This window comes from Streptopelia decaocto (assembly GCF_964273445.1).
Source record: "Streptopelia decaocto genome assembly, chromosome: 1".
Classification (NCBI taxonomy): Eukaryota; Metazoa; Chordata; class Aves; order Columbiformes; family Columbidae; genus Streptopelia; species Streptopelia decaocto.
In genome coordinates this window covers 58,977,296-58,999,238 of record NC_138663.1, presented here as the reverse complement: position 1 = coordinate 58,999,238, position 21,943 = coordinate 58,977,296, and the positions used below count along the sequence as shown (strand labels likewise).

Sequence of the window (21,943 nt, the reverse complement as noted above, 5' to 3'; positions counted from 1 at the left end):
ACAGCACGGATCTTGCATGAACACTGGGCAGGGGTGGGCAGAGGGAGACATGCGAGGGCTAAAACGGGGGCAGCGCCCCGCAGCCCCCCTGCCCGGGCGCGCCTCAGCGGGGACCGCGCACAGCCCGGCACCTGGCGGGGGCTGGGCTCCCTGCGCACACGCTTACATAAGCGCCCCGCCTCTGCCCCGCGGGATGGGGTGCGGTGGGATCGGCCGAGCCGGTACCGCCCCACACCGAGCAGCAACCCCGCACCATCCGCGCTGCCCGGTGCCACCCGCCCCACCGCGCAGGTTGCCAGGGGGCTGAGGAGATATGCGCCACCACGCATGCGCAGGTCTCGCCGCGGACGCGCGCAGGGCACTATACATAACAGGTCAGCGGGCGCGCGCCGGGCGGTTGCGCGCAGGCGCCTCCTGACAGGAATCGGCGCCTCCGAGAGCCTCTTCGGAGCCCCGTGCTCATCCGGGTTCCGCCGCACCGAGACGTGGGGCGGAACGCGGTCTCCGCCCCCGGCACCCCTCCTCTCCGCGGCCCACCGCCTCATGCCGCCCCGGCGGGTGGGACTTCTGCCGAGATCGCGGGCTCCCCCGGCCGCCAGCCGCCCCGCCGCGGCAGCGGGGCCGTTCGCGCCCTTCGCTTCCCCTCCCCACGCCGCCTCCAGCATCAGCGGGTAGTGAACACACTTCAGAAACGTGAGGGCCAGCGGTCACGTGGGGGAGGGACCGGCCAATCGCAGGCGTGGGGCGGGGCGAGGTGGCCGGCGGAGCCCCGTCGCAGAGTCACAGGGCAAGCGGCGAGGCGGCGGCTGCGGGCTGGCACACGGCGCGAGCGGCCGCTACTGACGGCCGCTTCCCGCGGGCGAGGAGGGGGCTCCACCGCCCCGGAGCGACCGCCGGGTCCTGCTCTTCCGTTCTCCGTCTCTGCTCTCCCCGGCGCGGGGGCTCCGCGCGGTGATGCGTCCGCGCCGGGAGGCCGCCCCCGCCGTCTCCGCCGGGTCCTAGAGCCGACCGAAGCGAGGCCCCGCGGACCCCGCGCCGCCCGGCCTCTTCTCCGCGCGGGGCGGCGGCGGCCGTTGCTCGCCCGGGCGCCCAGTGGCGGCGCCGCGTGATGAGCGGCTCCGCGGGCGGCGGCGGTGGTTCCCGCTGAGCGCCCGCGCCCCCAGCCCGCCCCGGCGGCATGGGGGTGAACGCCGTGCACTGGTTCCGCAAGGGGCTGCGGCTCCACGACAACCCGGCGCTGCGGGAATGCATCCAGGGCGCCGACACGGTCCGCTGCGTCTACATCCTGGACCCCTGGTTCGCCGGCTCTTCCAACGTGGGCATCAACAGGTGGCGGTGAGTGCGGGGCGGTGGGGGCCCTAATCCCTGCGTTATGTATGCGGTCACGCTGCCTCCCCGCCACCCCCCCGCCTCTCGCCGCTCGATTGGGCATCCGCCAGCGCCGGCTTCCCTCGCCCGCTCGCCCTCCCCGCGGCTCCTGTGTTACATATCCAGCCCCTGCGCCCGCCCGGGCTGCGGCTGCTGCGGCGGAGGGGGGAGGGAGAAGCGGGGGAGCTCTGTCGGAGTGAGGGCCCGAGCGGGGCGGGGGTGCCGTGGTTTTCTGGGGAAGGGGGGAACCTTGTTCCCACTCCCGAGGGCGGCGGTTTGGTGTCCGAGCGCGCCCCCGGGTCCTTCCCGCGCTGGAGCACAGAGTCGGGCTCCAAGCCTCAGGAGGAGCAGCCCGCAGGGCTGGATTCAGCCTCAGCCCCGCTGGGCAGCCAGAAACCCCATGCCCACACAAGGTGACAAAATTCTGGAAAAAACTGTTAGGCTGCTTGTTTGGTTCAAAAGTAAATTTTCTGGGTAGCTTTTCTGCATGGAAGGGTATGTTGTGTCCCTTTTCAGAGCATGTAGATCCGTTCCTACACCTTCAAGACAAGTGTGTTCCTACTTAATACAAAAATGAACTTCACTGTGGAGTTCTGAATGACACTTCCATGCTAAATATGTGGCATAAGGTTAATGGTACATCTGTGCATACTTAACTTGTAAGACTAGTTTCATAACATCACTAGGGATCTGAAAGTTGTTACCCTTTTATAAAAGGTTGATATTGCAGTGGAGTTCTTGTGTCATCTGACCATCCAGTGTCAGGAACTTGAAACGCTCGTGAGCTTTGCCGGCCCAGACTACGATGCTGAAAAGAGTTGAGTTGCCTAACTATGCAACAAGCACAATGAAACTTGGCTTAAGACCATGTCATAGAAGAATGACAAAGTTGAGATACTTTGGCTTTCAGTACAGTTAATCTCTCTTCAGGGATTATTTCTTTCAGATTTAATAATTTCTATCACAGTTTATTAAATACTAGTGAGGTAATTTACCTTTGGAGGTTTGTTTCAGTGTGTTGTTCTTTTCAAATTTTGAGAAGTTTTCCTTATGGTCCTGTTTCTGGTTTTCAGAAAATAGAAATACTTAAAATGCTTTCTATGAATTTTGACTTGATGGTTATTCCATTTTCACTGCCAAAATTGTGTTCATACCACTTAAGAATAGTAATTGTTAGATACTTCCCTTATCTGAGGGGTCTGTGATGTGCATTTCTTTTATAGAGGCTTTTCAAATTGTCTTGAAGGGGGTAAGTTTTTTTGAATTACAAATCCTGACTTAATAAAGAAAGATCAGTGGTATTAGTTTTATGGGTGAAGCATGAACAACTAAGTTTTAAAATAATGTGGGCAATTGGTGCAAGTCTTAGTGTTAAATCATGTCTTAAAAATACTTCATAGGTTTCTAATTTGTTCTGCAATTACAATGCTGGACTGTTTTTTGTTATTTTCTCTGGGCTAGTCAATGATGGACAGATGCGAACTTTGATTCTAGCAGAAGGAAGTTCATGTCTTCAGTACTACTGCCCTGGTTCTTCAATGATTATTTAATATGGTCATTAGCTAATGCAGTCCTTGAATACATTCCTATGTGATATATTTGCTAGTTGGTTTACTTTAAAAACGTTTTTAGTGTTCTAAAAGACAGCTAGTCCCTGCGCTGCATTTTGCATGTGAAGAAAACTCTCTTTTCAGTTCCTCATTAGAGGCACTGAGTTTTTTTTGGCGGTATGGGTTTTTTAAAATTTATTTTATGAAGATGCACATTTTTATTTTAGTCCTTTGGGTTTGTGTGCTTTTTCACTGCCACCCCATGCCCCCCTGGGTAAGTTAAAACTCCTCTATCCAAAGCACTTCAAACGATCTCCTGGTACTCAAATACCCTCAAGCCACATGCTGCACATGGATTTGAGTGGGAAATCTTACTGCCTTTGTAGACTGCTTTTTGACATCTTCAGATTTTTTTCAAGTTTAAAAGTACAGTAACTTCATAAAATATCTGACTGCTATGGCTGCATGTTTATTAGAGTGATCTCAATACATCTTTATTGAAATGAACAGTTACTAGTTTGGAAAGAATCCCTTTTAGGTTGCAGTGTTTTTAACAATTTTTAACATTTAACTATTTTTAACCAGTGATAACACACACATTCATAGTATGCTTACACAAGACTTATGATGCATTTTTTGGTTTACCAGTCTCATTTGGCACTTGCATTTGATAATCAAGCATTTTATCTCCTTGATCACTTGATGGCTGTAAGCAAGGTCCTTGCTTACATGCCTGTGGTGTAGGGTGTTGAATTAGTCAAAAATATTTTATTTGAGATTAGGAGCAGAAGGCCTTTGGCATTTGGAACATGAGTCAAATATAATCATCTGGTGTGAATTTACAGTGGTGCTTTCTTAGTTTGAATTGATTGACACCGAGAGTTTATGTTCTGGTTAGTTTATGGTCTTACAGCCCTGGGCAAAACTCTCATCTATCAGAATTCAAAGTATGACTGACATAAGGGATATGAGAAAAATGGTGCAAGAATATGAAAAAGCAGGAGGTTTAGTTTCTTGTTAAAAGTAATATTCTTCCCGAGCAGAATCAGCACTTATGATTAATTTTTAAAATTGTGTTTTAAATCTGGCAAATAGTAGCCTTTGATACGTGGCTGCTTTCTGATTAGCTTTTCTCTTTAAGCAGTCATGTAACACTCATGAACTAATATTTTTGTGTAATTGCACTATTGGGCAAGTCTAATTACTAAGCAGTCACATGGTCTTACTGACCTCCTTTCTGCTGGCATTTAGCCTACCTGTTCTAAAATCATGAACGCTACGTAACAAGTGCCAGGGCCTTCCTCAACTTATGTTGTTTTTTCTGGTTCTGTTCTTTTCATCTTATTGTTCTGTCTCTCAGGCTGTCACGTAAATCAAGATGTGCTTCCATTGTGACATGCTTTTTCTATGTAATGAGTTTTCCAGTGTTGCTCACAGATCAAGGCTTATGAAAGAGAGGATATTCAGCGCAGCAAAAGGTGGTGGGGAAATGGTAGAGGGAGATGCTAAATGGTAAATCGATCTAACACTCAAAGTTTTGTCAATTGCCCTTAAAGTTTTGGCACCAGAATTAGCGTGTATTTAATTGTGTCAACAGAGTAGACAAAGAATATGACTAATGCACTCCAACACATAACCATTACCTACTTATGAAAAAATGTGTTCATATGTGCTGACAGTCTTTTCCATATTAAGGAGGATGGGATCTCATGTTTAGCAATATCACTTAGGGGAGGGTTTCACTTAGCCCTGGTTTTAGTGCAGAGTGGCAATTGATCACAATACCTGAAAAGAAATGCAAACATTCCCTTAGTTGCTGTATAAGAATTTACTTTGGCTAATAATTTACTTTTTTAGTTTATCTTTTTGAGTGTGTGTGTATGTTTTTGACATGCTAGTTAAAAGACCTGCAGTAATTTATTTAAAAAGATGGATAGTCTAATCTTTCTCATTCTTGTATTTATTTTTTTAATCCTTCTTCAAGAGAAGAACTTTAACTTGTAAAATAAAAGTAATAAAACTTGTGTTGTTTATCTAGTAGATTTTGTGACAATATTGGTGTGTTCAACATCCCGCAAAGTTAGTAATTCAGGCAGGCAAAATCTGTGTATTAAACTTTGTTAATTTTGGTGATATTCTTGGTATGTAGAAAGAAGTGTGCCAAAATAATTATGACTTCCCTGCTAAAACCATTCCTTTAACTTTGTCTTCATGATGTAGCACTGGGGATGAAAATCTGTTTGCTTTGTGAAATATTTAACATCAAGACAATAATCTAAAGTATAAATAGAGACAAGACTTTTGGTTTTTTTTACATACAAAGCTACAGATGCATCAGGTTTGGGAGTAACATTAGTTTTGTGTGTATTCTGCAGATACTTTGGGGTTTCTTTTACAGGGTAAGTGGCCTGTGCTAAACTCTGCTGCCGTAGCCAGGGTGTAACAGGTCTGCAAGGGACGTCAGTTCTCCTGTGCTGTGTTCTGGACATACCTGTCATGCCTTTTAATGAGCGTCTTCAACTCTAGCTCAGTGTGCACTTTAGAGCACTTTTGTCTGACCAGCCCACTCAACTGAGGGTGATTAATCTGTGAATTTCCAAATCTGTTACCAAAGAGTGATAACTTGTTTTCAGAAGTCACGTCTTCGGATGGGAGTTCTGTGGTACCTGGGGTTAGACTGGAGAAACCCTCCAGTGCCACACACCCAGGCTGCCTACTTGTCCTCTTTCATAGAAAGCCCTCTCTGCCCCAGAAGTGCCCACAGTTCAGCGATTCCCTCTATAGTTCATGGTGTTATATGATCTAGTTCAGTGACTTCCAAAGTATGCCACTGAACCACACTGACGCATGTCCTCGTGGTTTTAATCCTGCAGTGTTGATGAAAAGGCTGGTTCCGCCCTTTCGTGATAGCACACAACCCTGTGATGAACCAGGTTAGATCATGCATCTGTCCAAAAGAGATTAGTTACCAGTTTTGGCAGGATTAGCTCCGTGGTAGATTGGGCCAGCAAAAAGGTTCCAGCAGCAGTAGTGAAGAGGCGAGCGTAGGGAGGGCAAGTACCAGTTCTTTCAGTGGCACTGTAGATTTGTTCCAGATTGAAATGGCCATATAACTGCGGCCTGCATTGCTCATATGTGTAGTAACCACTGGGTGTTTTTTGGAAGGTGATTATTGGTTTCTTCTGTGGCTTGCCATATACCGACACCCTTTGAAGTTATAGTGTTGAAAATAAGTATCAGCCTTTTATCAGCCTTTTTACTGTGTTAGGGGAAAATACTGTTGTGTGTTTTTTTTTTTTTTTGTTAAGCTGTCAGACTGTGACTGATAGTTCTGGCAGCTATTGCACTGTGATTGTTTGCTTTTTTTTGGTGAATTATCTTGTATCATCAAATTCTGTAATGTAACTATTATTAAATTGGATGAGAAGTCTGCATGAGTTGGTCTGGAGAGAGCAGGCGGTACTGCAAATCCACTTGTATACATAATGTTCAAGAAATTGTTTTTTTCCAAGTAGTAGTTATTATAGGCCAGAAAAATTCCAGTGAGTGTTTATACAATTTGCTTTTTGACTGCAAGATTGATCTTGAAGGAATCCAATTCCTCACATTAAGAAGTTTTGAGGTTTTAGATACCTGGTTTTATATCATTGATCTCCAGGTTTGAGATTATCAAGAGTATATCTGAGGAGAGTGTTCTTGATATGTGAGAGTAGCATGTGGTCTTTGAGTATCAATGGACAAATGTGGCCTTGGAACAACCCCATAGGAATTGTCTTCTCTCTCTTGGGACCAGAAATACAGTTTTGTTTTATTTTAGCTAAATATCAATAGATCACATTCTTTATTTGAGTAGGAGAAGGTGATTTGTTTGCAGCTTGTGGAGTTACTTCCTCTGGTCATTAAAGAGGAGGGTAATAACTCCCAACAAACACCATCTGTGGTGAATGCAAAAGCAGCTTTTTTTTTTTTAGGCAATCAAGAATACAGATTTTTTTTTTTTTTCCCCCCCAACTGATCAGTGGCAGTGCCAATGAATTTTGCATCACTTCTCCAAGGCAAATTACTCTCTATATTTTCATCTTCCTTTGGCCATTTTCATGTAAGAAAGTGTATTTTCCCCCAGTTTATGAAAATGTCATCATTCGTACCAATGGAAGCTACTCTTAAAACATATTTCATCATGCAAATACTGCAGTTAAAGCTGCTTATCGTTGTACCACCTGAACTTTTTGGTTTCTGACAGTTTACCTGCAGCAAGGAAGCTTTTATTTGCAAGGAAGGTGATTGTTTTCCATACCCTCTCCATGCCTGGCAGGTTTTCAGGTCAGTTACATAAACCGGGACAGGAGGAAGGTCCAGCTGCCAGTGAGATCGCCCGTTTTTTCAGTGTGGAAGTTACACTGAAGTCTGTGACATATTAATTTGTATATTGAAAGAAACTCTTCACTGTAGGGAATTTTGTGACCTTCTCATAGTGACCTAAAAAGACAAAAGTCAGCTTAGTATGACTTGCTTGTGTAAGTAGTGTGGGAATGTGTGGCTTTGTGTTTTACAGGCTTAGTAATTTGCATATCACATTTTAGCAGGTTTAATATCTGTGCCTTTGCTTACTTCTAGGAAGGGAGTGGATTTGATTGTCAGGCTAAGAACTTTATGGTGTTTTGGTGCAATACATTTTAGTTACATTTTCAGAACTTCAATATAGATGTGGAGCAAGGTTAGTTTATGTGCTTCTGTATACTCCTGGCTTTCCAGTTCTTTGCAATCTAGGTCAACAGGTGAACTATAATTGCAATGTACCTCTAACCCCAAAGCCTCCAGATATTTTCGGGTCACCGTTAAGCTTTTGCTTTCACTGCTTTGGAATTTTGTGTGTGTAAATGTTTCTTTATGCAGGAGTAAAAGGTTTAGTGGAGGTGAAGGGTAGACCAGGAAGGACTGGGGAAAAGAGGTCAATATTGCCATGTTCTGGTTCAAGTGTATAGATGGAGACAGCTGTGGTTAAAGTCCACATGTATATCTATGCTTTTGGAACAGTTACAAATCTGAGAGCATACCAATTACTAATGGAGCTTTGTTAGCATTAGTTTAGACAGTAGCTGAGCTGCAGTGAACAGAACTTCCTGAAGTATGCATTTTTTCTTAAATCGCATTAGTATTTGAAAGGTCTGAAAGTCTATATTGGTAAACCTGGGTAGGAAATAACAATTTGATAATACTCAGGGTTTCAGAAGTAAATTCAGGTGTCATAATCTCTTTGAAAATGCTAATGCAACAAGCTCCTAGCAGTAGGACAGAACCTGTCTGGATTATCAGAGGCAGAAGGAATTTCTTCCAGTTGAGCATTGGTCAGGATGTGTCCTGAAAGACTGATTTCTGTGCTGACAGTCATGTGATGTCATATACACCTGAGCTTTTGTGTTACGTGTTGTTTCCTCCTGCAACTAAACTAGTGTAGTTGTTGGGGCTTGATTTGAAACTTACTTTATGTCAGTGTTTCTTGATTTGTAGGAAAACATTTCCTTTCCTGTTCAGTTACGTGCATTCATTTTTAACACCTGTTAGTATGTTTGTGACTCTTGTACAGCTGTGAAAAGTGAAGGCTGCAAAATTCTTGCAGTATAAGTTTGATTCCTTACAGAACACAAAACCCTATACTTTCAGAATTAAAACCAGGAATGTTGAAAAAAAAAAATCTGTGTAAGCTCAAATGGGGAAGTTGTGAAGTATGAATGCATGTTGTTATAGACTCTTCTGTGATGGAGAGGAAATATTTACAATACAGGCTATTTAGATAACAGATCAGGAGTTGTTCCTATTCAAAGTGTGGAATCCATGACCTAGGAAATACTTTACTTTTTATAGTAAGGAACCTGTGAAGTTCAGCACTTGCAGATTTTTCTTTTCCTAATACAAATATTCTACTTGCCTTGTAGGTAAAGGGTAAACTGTGCTGTAGTTTAGAGAGAGGAAAAATGATTGAAATAACAGAAATATGAGGGCAACTTTCATCAGAAAGGTGAGGAAATAAATAGGTGGCTGTCATGTAGGTTACTTGTTACTTCATGCCTTACATAGTTCGTGAAAAATGATCATGGTTATAAGGGTTATAATTTTGCTATGCAGTAAAGGTATAGAAACACCATGGCAAGCTTTATCTCAGTTTTGTAATCTGTGCTTTTCTGAAGTACTGGAGAAGTGTACATAGAATTGTGAGATTCTATTTTATAGAGGACTTTGCATTAAAAATTGTTAATTATTTTATTTCCAATACATTGGATTAATTGAAGAATGCAGTAAACTTTTTCTTTCCTGTATCCTCTTGTGAGTTTTCAGAGTTGAAATTTTCTGCCTGTAAATTCTATGGCATCAAGTGGTGTAGTGTTGTTTTTTGTTGTTGGTGGTTTTTTTTTAATTATTTTTTTATCCTATTCTTCATATTTCACATTATCGAAAATGAACTCTCTTCCCCCCCGCCTTAATTTTTATTTCTTTTTTCTTTTTTTTTTTTTTTTAAGAGAACAATACAGCTTTTAGCATGGATTGCCTACTATTGTTTTCCTTATTCCTCTCTCATGGGAGAGACATGACTCTACATCTGTAACACTGAGATATGCATTTAAAATAAAATATTCTACAGAGTAGTTTTTGCCATGCAGGTTTCAGAAGGGTCTTTGGAGAGAAAATTGCATTTTGGTTTTACGGTCTTTGTTTCCATAAGTCTTGCTAGTTGTGAACTCAGGAAGTTGAAACTATCCAAGTCTTAATGAGGGTGATCAAGCAAAGGATGTAATCTGAATTATTTGTTTTATATGGCTTGCCTAGGGATAATTCCTGTGACTTTCCATCATTATTTTTCAGTAGATGGCAGGCTTAATAAGATCTAGTTTACTGTGCTTTATGTTTGCTTCTTTTTAGACAATATAACTGTTTGCTGTTTACTGCTATTATGTAGTATTTCCCAAATCACGTAAATGCTTTTTAAAATTACTTTTTATGAGTGACTTGTTCATTTTCTTTTCTCCAGCATACTCCTTAACTGGTATGACCTGGAAACATCTACTAATGTGTACTTTCATCAGTTTATGACAAAGGAAAAAGTTTTAAATTGTTGTGATATTGATAGTTCGGTTTTCATTGTGGTATATTTTCCCCTTTTATTTCCAGGATTTCATAATCTGAGGAGACCTGTGTAAAGATTAGTGCTGATCACACTGGTGTTTTTCAGTGAGCAGAGTTTTTTTTCATTTGATTGAAATTTCCTTTCTGTAAGCTAGTTGCCAATAAAGTCACTGTATTTCAGCAGTAGTGTGTTTTTTTTCTAAACCATGAAGAAAATCATGGTTTGTGGGGATAACATGGATGTTCCTCTTTTTACATTTTAGATTTTGGCTTCCTGCTTTCTTTCAAATGTAACTCTGCCAACCTCTTTTTCAGTGCCGACTCTGAGAAATTGCGTTAGTTTGCCAAAGTTCTTCAGTGTTGCCTTTACTGGAAGTTTTACTCCTGCTCTTTACTACTTCCTAAGAGACAAAGTAGCTGAGCTTGTATTTTTGGCACTGGAGGTCACACGTTCAAACTGCAACATGTTACTAGTGATCAGATGTTGCTCTTGCAGCAGCAGCTTTTCTATTTTTTTTTTTTTTCATAATTCAATGGTATTTTTTTTCTTCTGCTAGTCTGTCTTCCAGAATCCTTCCTTTGCAACTGCTGCTGTATGGCTTGTCAAGCATAATGGTAAAGTAAAATTAATGCTTAGATGATATTTTTTGCTGTTTTGTTTGAAGAGTGTGAGATTTGCTGGCATAATTATTTCATTATGTATTATTTATTCTGAACTAAAAGGGTGGGGGAAATTTAAAAACCTTTTCCACTCACCATACCGTGTTGTCATCAATTCCAGTATTTTTCCTGCTGAACTTACAAGTTTTAAGGTAAAGCAAGCTTTGTAGAGCTTTGTGTGTGTTTTGTTTTTCTGCTTTTGTAGTATGAGCTGTATCTGTCAGAATCTTTCTGTTAACTGAAGTTTTAATTAGGATGTACTATACGGTAATGCATAGCTTGCCTTTTGTTAGAATGAGTTGTCTTTTGCTTGGAAGTGTTGGTCTCTTGTGCTTGTCTCTTAAATTTTATCTTGAATGAAAGCTTTTGAATTTAGGGTTTGTAAAAATTGATTGGGAAAAAAAAACCTATACACAAGTTAGTGTGATTGTGTGATTGATGTTTGAAGCCTTGTAGGCTTATTTCTACAGAGATAAGTTTTCTTCATGAGATTAAGATATAGTTCAATGAGAAGTTGCACTAGTAATCTTTTTTCCTTTGTCATCAGGTTAGTGGTCATTAATAGCAAGAGCAAACAGGAAATCAAGTAATTGCAATGTTACTTCCTGGGTTTGCATGGTACTTTTGTATGTGCCGCTGCACTGTCCATGCAGGGTTAAATAGGATTTGAAAATGTGTTGTCTTCACCTGTCATTCAGGAGGGTTCTTCTTTTATGCAGATTTGACGTTATTTAGACCTGTAACAAAGGATTACGCCTGCTAGCTTGTGCTTGGATGTGGTGCTCAGGCAGCCTGTTTGTGGCTCGTTGCCAGCTGTTGACTCTGGCAGGCGACACGTTGTTCGCAAACTGCTGTTCGCCCTGACACCTTCCCCTTCTGTTTTTTATCAGTTCTGCCAGTTTTGAACATTGCCTTGGTACTTTTTGAACTCAGAGCACATACTAGGTTTCATTTAACCTTTAGCAGCCGACACTTTGAAATATGACACAGAGGAGCCAACCCGACCTGCTGCTTGTACCTTCTTGAAGCTTTTCTCTGTCTGGGTTAGGAGTAAAGTTTGGCCACTGTACGGGAATCCTCTCGGAGTGGCTCCGAAGGGAAGGAGGAACTGGGCTCCTACTACAAGGGTTACGTATTACTGGAAAAGTAGGTCATTGTGGCAGGGAGTAGTCCAAACAGCGCCTGGTTGCTGCAGCAACGACCTACTTTATGAAACTATTTTTGTTGATTCATATTGAAATGTTCTTATTCCAAATGGTTTAAGGAAATGATCAGGTTATGAGACGTGTAGTAATGAAAGCTGCAGAGTTTGTAGACTCCCTCTGCCCGCCCCCCCCCCCCCCCCCCCTTTTTTTTTTCCAGTTGGATCTTGCCTGTTGATGTTGGACTATGGGGATTAAAGCAGATAAGGTCTGATTTTCTTCAGTTTGACCTCTAGTGGGGGACGTATCTTCTTGCTTGAAGGTTCTGCACAGCAATATTTATCAATGGTGATTAAGTTTCCAGAGTTCAGAGCATACAAAGGCTCCCCTATAGTTTCTGTCTATAGAAATAACTTTGGAGTTAATCCTAAAAAAAGGTGATTTTTTTTTTAATCTCTTTTTCTGAAATGCTAGCAGTTTGCCTTGATATTCAGCTGCACTTTGTCTCCAACAGGTTTTATCTGCTTTCAGGAAGGTGGGTTTGGTGTATCCTGCACCCCCTGCCCCACTCCTTAAATTGGCAGCATTCCTGTCTGCATCATCTGTGTTGCTGTTAATTCTGATCCTGGCACAAGCAGACTGGAAAAAAAATACAGTGAAGCTGTGTAGGATGATGTCATCCCATTTTCTATCTTTATTCTTTCAACAGTCAAAGTAATAAAAGAATCTGTGACTGATGTTCAGGAGGTGAATTTTGCTAATTCATCCCCATATTCTGAAAGGAATGGGAAGACAGGGAAAGCAAAGAAAATATTAAAATACAGGTGTTCTAATAAAGGTTTCATTCTTCCTAAAATAATTCTTCATCTAAACTACTATCAGTTCTGCAGAAGTGATTGAATATTGCTTTTTAGTTATCAGAATGTTACACTTCTCTTGAAAAGTTATGTGGTACAGTTGAATGTAGTTATTTCGAGTGAGGTACTTTCTGTTGGTCCTGACCTTCACTATTGCAGTGAACTGCTGCAGTTGTGGCAGATGAAGACAGCATGTTCATCTCAAGGTTATTTGCATTTTTTTTAATCTATTATGTCTTGAGCTGTATTTCAGTTTTGTTTAGCAGGGCTTACGTTACTGAGCTCCGTGCATTTCTTTCATCAGCTCTAGACTTTGAGATGGAAGGGCTCTGCAGCATGAAGTGAACCATTACCTCCATTAGTCTACTTGTCTACTAAAAAAGTTTGGGACGAAGTGGAATTTTGTTGGACTTATGCAGCTTAATTAAATGAACTGTGTTTCAGGTGTTGTTGTTTTAAATGTTTATTCTTTCAACATGGTTATTACTCAAAAAACTGAACACAACTTGCTCAGGTTTATCTTGTATTCAGATATAAATGGCTAATTTTAGTTTGGAAAGACCAGTTCAGAATATTTTGGACCTTTTGGTTCTTAAGAGTAGCAATGGGAACTTAGAATAATGCTGAATGTCTGACCACTGCAAGGCAAACACCATGGAGAATTAAATCTAGTCATTTTAAATTAAGATTTTCAGGAATAGCTTCAGGGTTTTTTCTATTTTCCAAACGTTCTACCAATTTCTGTACTTGCTGGTAAATTTCAGCTCTATCCTTAATTCTCTTTTATTAGTTTTAATAGATTTTTCAATATGGGAAGCTGGAGATGATGGAATTAATACCTTAAGGACTTGCAATTTATACTGTGTAGTCGAGAAACCTGTTCATTTTACCTAGTGTTTCATTTCTGGGAAACTTAAAACTGTGTAAAATTTTATTAGCAGTAATTATCACACTTTAATGTAAGGAAATTTAAAGGGGTTTATTAAAGTAAATGAGGGACAGTATGAAATTTATCCTTCAGAATCAGATTGCAAGACTGTACCTTCTTATAGGGCTCTTATCCTGATTGCTCTTTTGAAGTGAGCCATAGCTGTTGCTTTCTCATGGACAGCTTAGATTGTTGAAAATAATGTGGCTGAACTATTTTATTCAGAGGCAGGAAGAGAAAACAGGCCAGCTCTGGTTTAATTACATCAAGCCTTATGAGTATCTCATTTAAATAAGAGAACTTGGGTGCATGAGAATAAAGAGTTTAAAATTTATTTAAATATGAGCATGTCTGTACTCTCAAGTAACTTGGTTTTATAATTTGCCTCTAGGTCCTTTTCCCCAGCTGTCCCCACTGGAAATAGATCTGTTTTCTCTTGGGTTTCCCTTTATGGATCCAACTAGTTTATCTCTGGAAAGAGGAGGCATAAGGAACTGAAGTCATATAATAAGGGCTTTGATTTATAAGACTGGAATTAGAGGATTAGAGAAAAATAAACACAGAATATATACATTAAAGAATGGAAGACACTGGGAGAGAGATTTAAGAAGCTGTAAGCCTGTTAGTGTCATATCCCCAGAAGGCTGACCTTTGTAAGAAGCAAGTAATTTGAGATGTTTGTTGCTAGTTATATGGGAATAGTTTAGATGAATAATAGGTGCCCTTTGAATGTGAAATTAAGATCTAGATCTTTACAGAAGCTAAATACAGTATTTGCTGTGACGTACAGTTGACAAAATAGGAGCCAAATACAGGTGGCTGTTAGGGAGATTATTAATGTCTTTTGAATAGGAGAAAAATTTTGTTTCCTTTCTTTTGGGAATGCTAACCTTGAAAAGGTAGTTCAGTTGGAAAGAAATTAATGAGGAATAGTGTAAGGAAATGCCAGCTGTGTGTCCAATGTAAAGTAGGTTAGATTGAAATGATTTTGTTGTTTTTAATAAAGCAGTGGTGCTTTTTGTAGTTGGGATTCTAGCCCCACTCCACCTGTGAGATGGTCTTTACTAGTTAGCTTCAAAGAAGATGCACCCAAAAGGACTCAGCTTGGAGAGATTACATTTTCAATGTTGCTTTTTCTCAATTATTGTTCAAACCCCCTTCTTTCATGCTTTTTCAGAAAGTTGAATTTGGTTTTTAAGAACCTCTTACAGCAATTATTTCAGCTGTAGATGGGCTTGGGCACATCTTGCCTTCTTCCTCTGTCACAGCTCTGTTTGGGCTTGAAGATATTAACAGTAGTAAACATTAGAGGAAAAAAGCCCAGTGACATACTTCATGGTCTGCCTTTGCTTTTGCATGTGGATCAGCTCTTACTAAGTTATGAAAGATGCTGAAGTCCTGAATTGCACTCTAAAGGAGCTGGTTTTTCTCCACTGACTATAGAGTAACCCTGCAGGAGATGACTTAGCTCCCACAGCCACTTCACTGAAGTATCTAGAGTTGAATAATGTGAACTTTTTCCTGCTCTTGTATATAACCTTAAAGGCTAATACCTCGATGAAATTGATTACTATATAACTTTTTAGGATGTGGAAGTCGTATGTGATATTTGCTGAAACAATGTAATATAATAAGGCATGCCTCTGTGACCTTGATTTGGTAATAGGAAAATATTACTGTGGCTTGCTGCCAAAGGATGCTGTGGAGTGTACATAACACTTAAATCCTGTCTGAGCTTAATCTTCTTATAGTTTCGTAAGAATATACTGCTCACACTAAGACACATTGGTTGGCAATCAAACAGGAAATATACTGATGAAGTATTAAATATTTTTATATAGCTACGTAAATGAGATACTTCTCAGTGTCTTTTATTCCAGTATTAGATGAAATCCATCATATGTTTCCTGTAGAAGCTAGTTTGAGGAATGTATTTACCTAAATGATACTGGACTTCCATAATGACCTAACTGAACATATGGCAAACTAGCAGATATGTATGAAAGAAAGGCTCTCTCTCTACCTTTTCCCATGAAGAGAAATAAATGTTGCATAATTTATTATTGCAATCAGGATCTAATGCTGTAAACTATAATAATTCAAATTTTAAAATGTGGTTGATGTTATACAGTATGTGATATTGTTTCTTTTCATTAAATCCAGCTCCACTAAACCCTGAAAGATGGAGGAATATCTAGCATAATTGAAAGAAAAATTGAATGGGAAAATCAAACTAGCAGATGTTAGGCTGTTTAAGATAATTCTGATAGACAAAGTCTGAGTGGTGATCAAATATCCATAAGGACACAGTCTGGCAGAGCTTTTCTTTCACTGGGGAGATTGTAATCAATTGCTTGGCATGAGGACTAGTGGGTAGGTAAAAAGTATTTTAAAAGATTGGTTAAACAGAAGTTTGAATGGATTGCTGGAAGTTAACCGGTCATAGGTAAAAATGTTAAACTTAGAAATGAAACAAGTTTCAGCACTGTTCTTTTTCACTCAGCTTTTTAAACTTCCTCCTCAGAATGATGAAGCCTGACTAGTTTCCTTTCTTCTGTGTGGCACTGGCTGTGCAGTCTGACACTCCTGCCCTGCCTAACAGTTAAATTCAGAATCTGGATCAGTTCAGGAAAAAAAGCCTGAAACTGAAGCTTCTTGACTCTTAATGCCTTAGCATCACCATTTTCAGATGTGAGTGACACCTGAAAGAGAAGTCATTGCATTTTAAGCCCACTCAATTCCCAGCAACTGTTGTCATTTCATACTGGCAAGGGTGGTTCTATGTGATTATGATTTCTGGGTGTTTATTACTCCTATATATAACCCCAAACAAGACTTAATGGTAGCCTTAAACAATGCATCTGTAAGTGTCCTTCTTGCAAGTCTTTTAAATAAAAATGCTACCTTTTTAGCAGACTGATCATGACTTTTTCCCTGGAGAAAGTCTTTAGTCATGTTAATAATGCAGAACCAGGAAGGCTGCGTGATGTGGCACTTAGTTTGGTTCATTTTGTTAATAGTTAACTGTGTTAACAATTAGTTATTTAACTTTTTGAATTTCTGCCTTGATGGAATCAGTTTATTTCAGTTGCATCACAGCTGAAATTATGATCTGTATTATGCGAACCAGTTTCTGGCAGTCACTTTTACGATACAGAGGAGCAGAATGTTTAGTTTCAGTTTCAGACCCCAAGTAGATTTGCATGATTGGCCACAGGGAAGATTGTGGAGTTTCTTTGAGTAAACAACTAAGATTTTATGTTTGTCTTTTAAAGAATGTGGTCTTCAGAAGTCCTCATGAAATTCTGAACGTTAACATTAGATAACACCGAGCAAAATGTGTGTAATTCCCTCTAAGAATGTTGCATGAAAACAAGTGTACTTTGCATCGGCATCTTCCCTGTGTTACAGTAAACAGGTCTTTTCTGCCTACCTCTATCACCTCAGTCATGCATGTGCCACACACGGTTTGCTACTGTGAAATTAATGGTGAACTTTTCCTTCCTCTGGTTTGTCCAAGGGAAGTTGAAGACCAGATGCGGAAACCTGGTCTGATGCTCTAATCTGATAAAAAAAATAACTGTGCATCCTTTTTGTGTCTTTTCAATGAAGTCATGTGATGTAGTTTTTATGTTTATTCAAAGTGTCAAAGAAGGTGCTTTCTCACTGACTGTGAAGAGGAAAACGTTGGTTTAGATTGCAGATTCAGAAACAGGACCTGTTACTGTAGGGAGAGATTTAAGTAGCTCCTAATTGCCATACTTTGGTGTGAAGTATAATAGCATTCAAGCCTAGTAGCTCTCATTTCGTAGCTCCTATGAAGAAACTTTGCCTCAAGAGCTCATATACTGAAAAGAAATGATGACTTATGAGATGGAGATTTCATATTTGATTTCAGTTCACAGATCAATTCACCATTTGTTTTAATTTGTGTAATACCGTGAAAGGAATGTTTGTGAGCATTTTGGTGTATCTCTTCAGAGAGAAAGCTCAAATAATTTTGCCTTGTCTGTCCTAGAATGTTGCTCTCAATTATATTTAAACGTCTGCACTGAGCAAAACACTGGCATGTTTTCCTGTACTGTAGCAAGTGCCTTTGCATGGCATTAGAATAAGTCAGAACTATTTTCACTTGCAAACAAGTATTACCAATCAAAATGATACCTTGGAAAACTAAAAGTTCTTCTCTTCCAGATCCTGTAGTAATTCATTCTGTGTCAAATGCCGAGAATTATTATTTTATTTTTCTATTAATATGCTTAATAGCTGTGGGAGTGTGCATGTTGAGAATGTTATCACTCCTCCCTGACATATACGTGTATGTTATAGAAGAAACATTAATTTGCTAGGGCAGGAGATAAATGCAATGCATTGCGGTACTATGCCAGAATTGGAGAGTGCAGGTATTAGAAGTTGTCCAAGGGAGCTGATACAATTAAACTGTTTCCTTTCATGTAGGCCTATTCACACAGGCATCTGTTAACAGGTTGAATGAATGCAGAAGTTCTGAAAGGTAGAATTTTCCTTCCTTGAAGTCAGAATCATTTGGATTATATGTGGCTAAACCTAAAACTAGATGTTAATTAGCATGCATTTAACCACAGTAAAGATGCTGTGCTGCTTATACAAAGGTACTCATGAGAAAAAGGGGAGGTGAAAACTTTATGACAATTTGTTGATTCAGCTATTAAGTTTCTTGGTACGGGTTGTATCTAAAAACAATGCTTTAAGAAGGTTAGTCTTTAATTGAGCAAGGCTCATTGTCAGGGAGGGGGGAGTTGGACTAGATGACCTATAAAGGTTCTTTCCAACCCAAACTATTCTATGATTCTATAAATCTGTGTAAAGGCTTTTATGTTAGACTAATTTTATTAACAGTTTAATGAAAAAAATGCCTTTAGAGGTGGCGTAGCATAAATATAGTTGGTGAAAACAAAATAGCTGATTATTTGTAGCACATTTTGCTAAAATACATTCAGTCCAACTGAAAGATTCAAATATGCTTAATAAACTGCACACTTATTCTAAGTAACAACTTGTAAACTGAATCCATGTTCAGAAAGTCAAAAGCGGTTTTCTTTTGCGTTGCTGTTGCTATAGATATCATAGGGTCGCTAGAGTTTAATTTGGTCTATTATTTTTGAACAATGTGCTTTCAGTGAGTCTTGCAATTCAAGCTGTGGTTTGGCTGGTTTTCATTTGTTCTGGTTTTGTTCAGGCATGGAGAGAGTGTGTGTGTGTGTGTCTTCTGGCCACTCTTCTGCTCCCTTCTGGCATATATTTAACAATTTGAGTCTACGCTATGATTTTTGTTAAATATATGAGAGAGTTTTATGGAGATTGAAATGCTGGAGTTTGGGAAGAGATAGTTAAGAGAGATAATAGAGGGGATTTGGGGAATGAACAAAATAGAGATTAAATGGTATTAAGGGCAAGTTTAGGGATCTTGGATATGAATTGGAGATTGGGTCATTGCGTGTAATCTTCTTGAACAGGATTTTGTGCCAAGTCCAGACTAGAAGTTGTACGTTATGGTCAGCCAGGTAGGAAGAAGAGACCGAGAAAACAGAGAGAACTGAGATGCCAATAGGAAAAAAAAAAAACTGACAATTTCCTGAAAGGCAAATTTTTACTTTGAATAGTTATGAGCATTTTATACCACCAGCTTTTCTTCATGCCCTTTCCCTATATTCTTTGATATAAAGTTTAAAAACCCAGCAAACAAATGAACAAACAAAGCAAAAGAAACAAACCCCCAACCAACCAACCAAAAAAAACCAGAAAAAAAACCCAACCCAAACCAAAATGAAAACAAAACCAATCAACCAAATAACAAACCACCTCCCACACAAAAAAAAACCACAAAAGCAAACACCACAAAACCACCACAGCAACAAAACCCTACCAAACTAAAAACCTCCAATATTTCCTGGACTGTTCAAAAAGCATCTGGGACACTATTGCAGTTTATTTTCATAGTGATCTATGAAGTATAAATGAGGGCATGTGCTCTTTGAGAGCAACATTCAGGTGGACAGGATTAACAATCAGGTCTGTCATTCCAAGTTTAAGAAGAAAAAAAGAAGCTGTACCTTTCAGAATCCAACTGGAAGTACATTTGACTTGGGAACAAGGGGCCCATGTTCTTTATGATAGAAGTGTATGTGATTCTCATCAGATTCTTAAAACTGCTTCTGTGTGGTTTTCTTAACTGAGTATGCAGAAGTTTCTTTTTAGATACAGCATATTCTACTTTATAGTCTTGCTATGGCAAAGTTTTTTTTTTCAAAATAACATTTAGTGAAGTGAGAGAATTAGACATTTTTGGCTTGTTCCAGTCATTAAACATATAAGTACAACTGCCAGCCAAGAAGCAGTTGTATTCTTGTAGACTGGCTTCCTCTCAGACTTGTTTGCTTTTATTACTTTTTCAGGTCATTTTAGCCAGATGTTTTTGGCATTTAATAGCAGCTAGGGGGTTTTCCTGACAGCCTTCTATACATCAATTTTTATAATTTTTTTCCAGATAAAGTTGGAGGCAATACGTGTTAGGTAGGCATCACTTGTATACTGCTAAATCTCTAGAAAATTTTAAAAATATTAGTAGGTTTACAACAGTCCACATTTACTATATCCCTCCTAGAAGATGCAGCATTTTCACTGTGACTGGTTATTTTTTTAGGATTCATTCTTAAAAAAAGTTTTACAGACTCCTGATTTTAGCAAACCTGGTTGCTGGATGCCTTTGTAATGCCTTGGGCACTTGCAGTGGAGCCCTTCCCTGGTTCTGCAGGCGCAGTGTCTCCAGGCCTCTGTGCCACCACCTTCACAGAATCACAGAATGGTTGAGGTTGGAAGGGACCTCTGGAGATCATCCAGTCCAACCCACCTGCTAAAGCAGGTTCACCAGAGCAGATTGCACAGGAATGTGTCCAGGTGGGTCTTGAATGTCTCCAGAGAAGGAGATTCCACAACCTCTCTGGGCAGCCTGTTCCAGGGCTCTGGCACCCTCAAAGTAAAGAAGTTTCTCCTCATGTTTAGATGGAACCTCCTGTGCTTCAGTCTGTGCCTGTTACCCCTCATCCCATTGTTGGGCACCACTGAAAATAGTCTGGCCCCATCCTCTTGACACCCACCCTTGAGATATTTATAAACATTGAGATCCCCTCTCAGCTTTTCTTCTCCAGGCTGAACAGACCCAGCTCCCTCAGTCTCTCCTCGTAAGAAAGGTGCTCTAGGTCCCTCATCATCCTCATAGCCCAGTGTCGGACTCACTCCAGTAATTGCTTGCCCTTCTTAAACTGGGGAGCCCAGTGCCTACCATACCATGGTCTGGGGCGGTTGCTGCTGTGGTGTTGTCTTCCTGGCCTTGCACCAGCACATAGTGTTGTTAGAGCAGACTCTCGTTGGAATAACGGCCTGCAGTGTGGGAATCTCCTCTTTGCCCCCTCCCTTGCCCCCCGCTTTGGGTGTAGCTTTTGGTTAACATCAGGGGATCCAGTAATGTGTGTGCACAGAGGTTGGTGACCAGTAGGTACTGGCTCAGCTGCCCTGATCAATACACACTTTGAGTGCCAACAGCATTGTAAGTAAGAACAGCCAACAGGGTTTTAGCAGCTCCTGGAGAAAGCTAGATTGTTGTTACGAGGATGAGTATTGTGGGGGAGCCATTTGCTATGCTGGAGAGGAATCCAGGGGAAAGGCACTTATCTGGCCCCCCCAGCATCTCTCTCTCTGGCTGGCTGCAAGGGAGAGTTTCCATTTTTTTCTCTCCTTCTTTTTGTTTTTATTTCTTCCTGCAAACAACTTTCACCAAGTTATTTTTAGTTACTGAGTCCATTAATAAATCTTTGTACATGTGAACCTCTCTCAACATCCCTTGTGTAACTACCTATTATTCCCGAAGATTTGCAGCACCCCATTCCTCCACAACCTTTTCTTTTTTCTTGTTTGCTGGTTTGCTCATTAAATAATTCAGGTGAGGTTACAGCCAAGATGCATGAAACTATTTGTTATGTAGAGGACTACTTTTATAAATGAAGGCCAAAGGGATAGTTATGACCATGTAGTACTCTGGTATTCTGTTTTTAGTAACAGTTCAGGCTGCTGTTGTAAGGAGGACTTGGATTAAGTTTAATAGCAGTATGCAAACAGCTGAGTGTTTGTTGTTGTGGTTTTGCTTTGTTTTCTCCTGTGGTGGTGTTTTTTTTTTTTTTTCTTTAGAGTGACAAGATACTTCTAGTTTTAGTTAAGACTTAGGTATGTTATAGTCTATTCTGAGGTTGTATAGTATTCAGGTGAAAACTTAATTCAAAA

General features: G+C 40.5%; 1 protein-coding gene across 3 annotated transcripts in view; it reads left to right on the top strand.

The window, feature by feature from the left end:
• The first annotated feature begins 497 nt into the window (after nucleotides 1–497).
• Nucleotides 498–21,943, top strand: part of CRY1 (cryptochrome circadian regulator 1) — a 41,446-nt gene continuing 20,000 nt past the window's right edge. Inside the window, exon 1 of one of the 3 annotated variants that reach the window (XM_082049377.1) lies at nucleotides 498–1,335. In XM_082049377.1, the coding sequence (XP_081905503.1) occupies nucleotides 1,178–1,335 (158 nt within the window). In that variant the 5' untranslated portion in view covers nucleotides 498–1,177. The remainder of the gene's footprint in view (nucleotides 1,336–21,943) is intronic. The other 2 variants (XM_082049378.1, XM_082049376.1) reach the window with 2 other exon arrangements.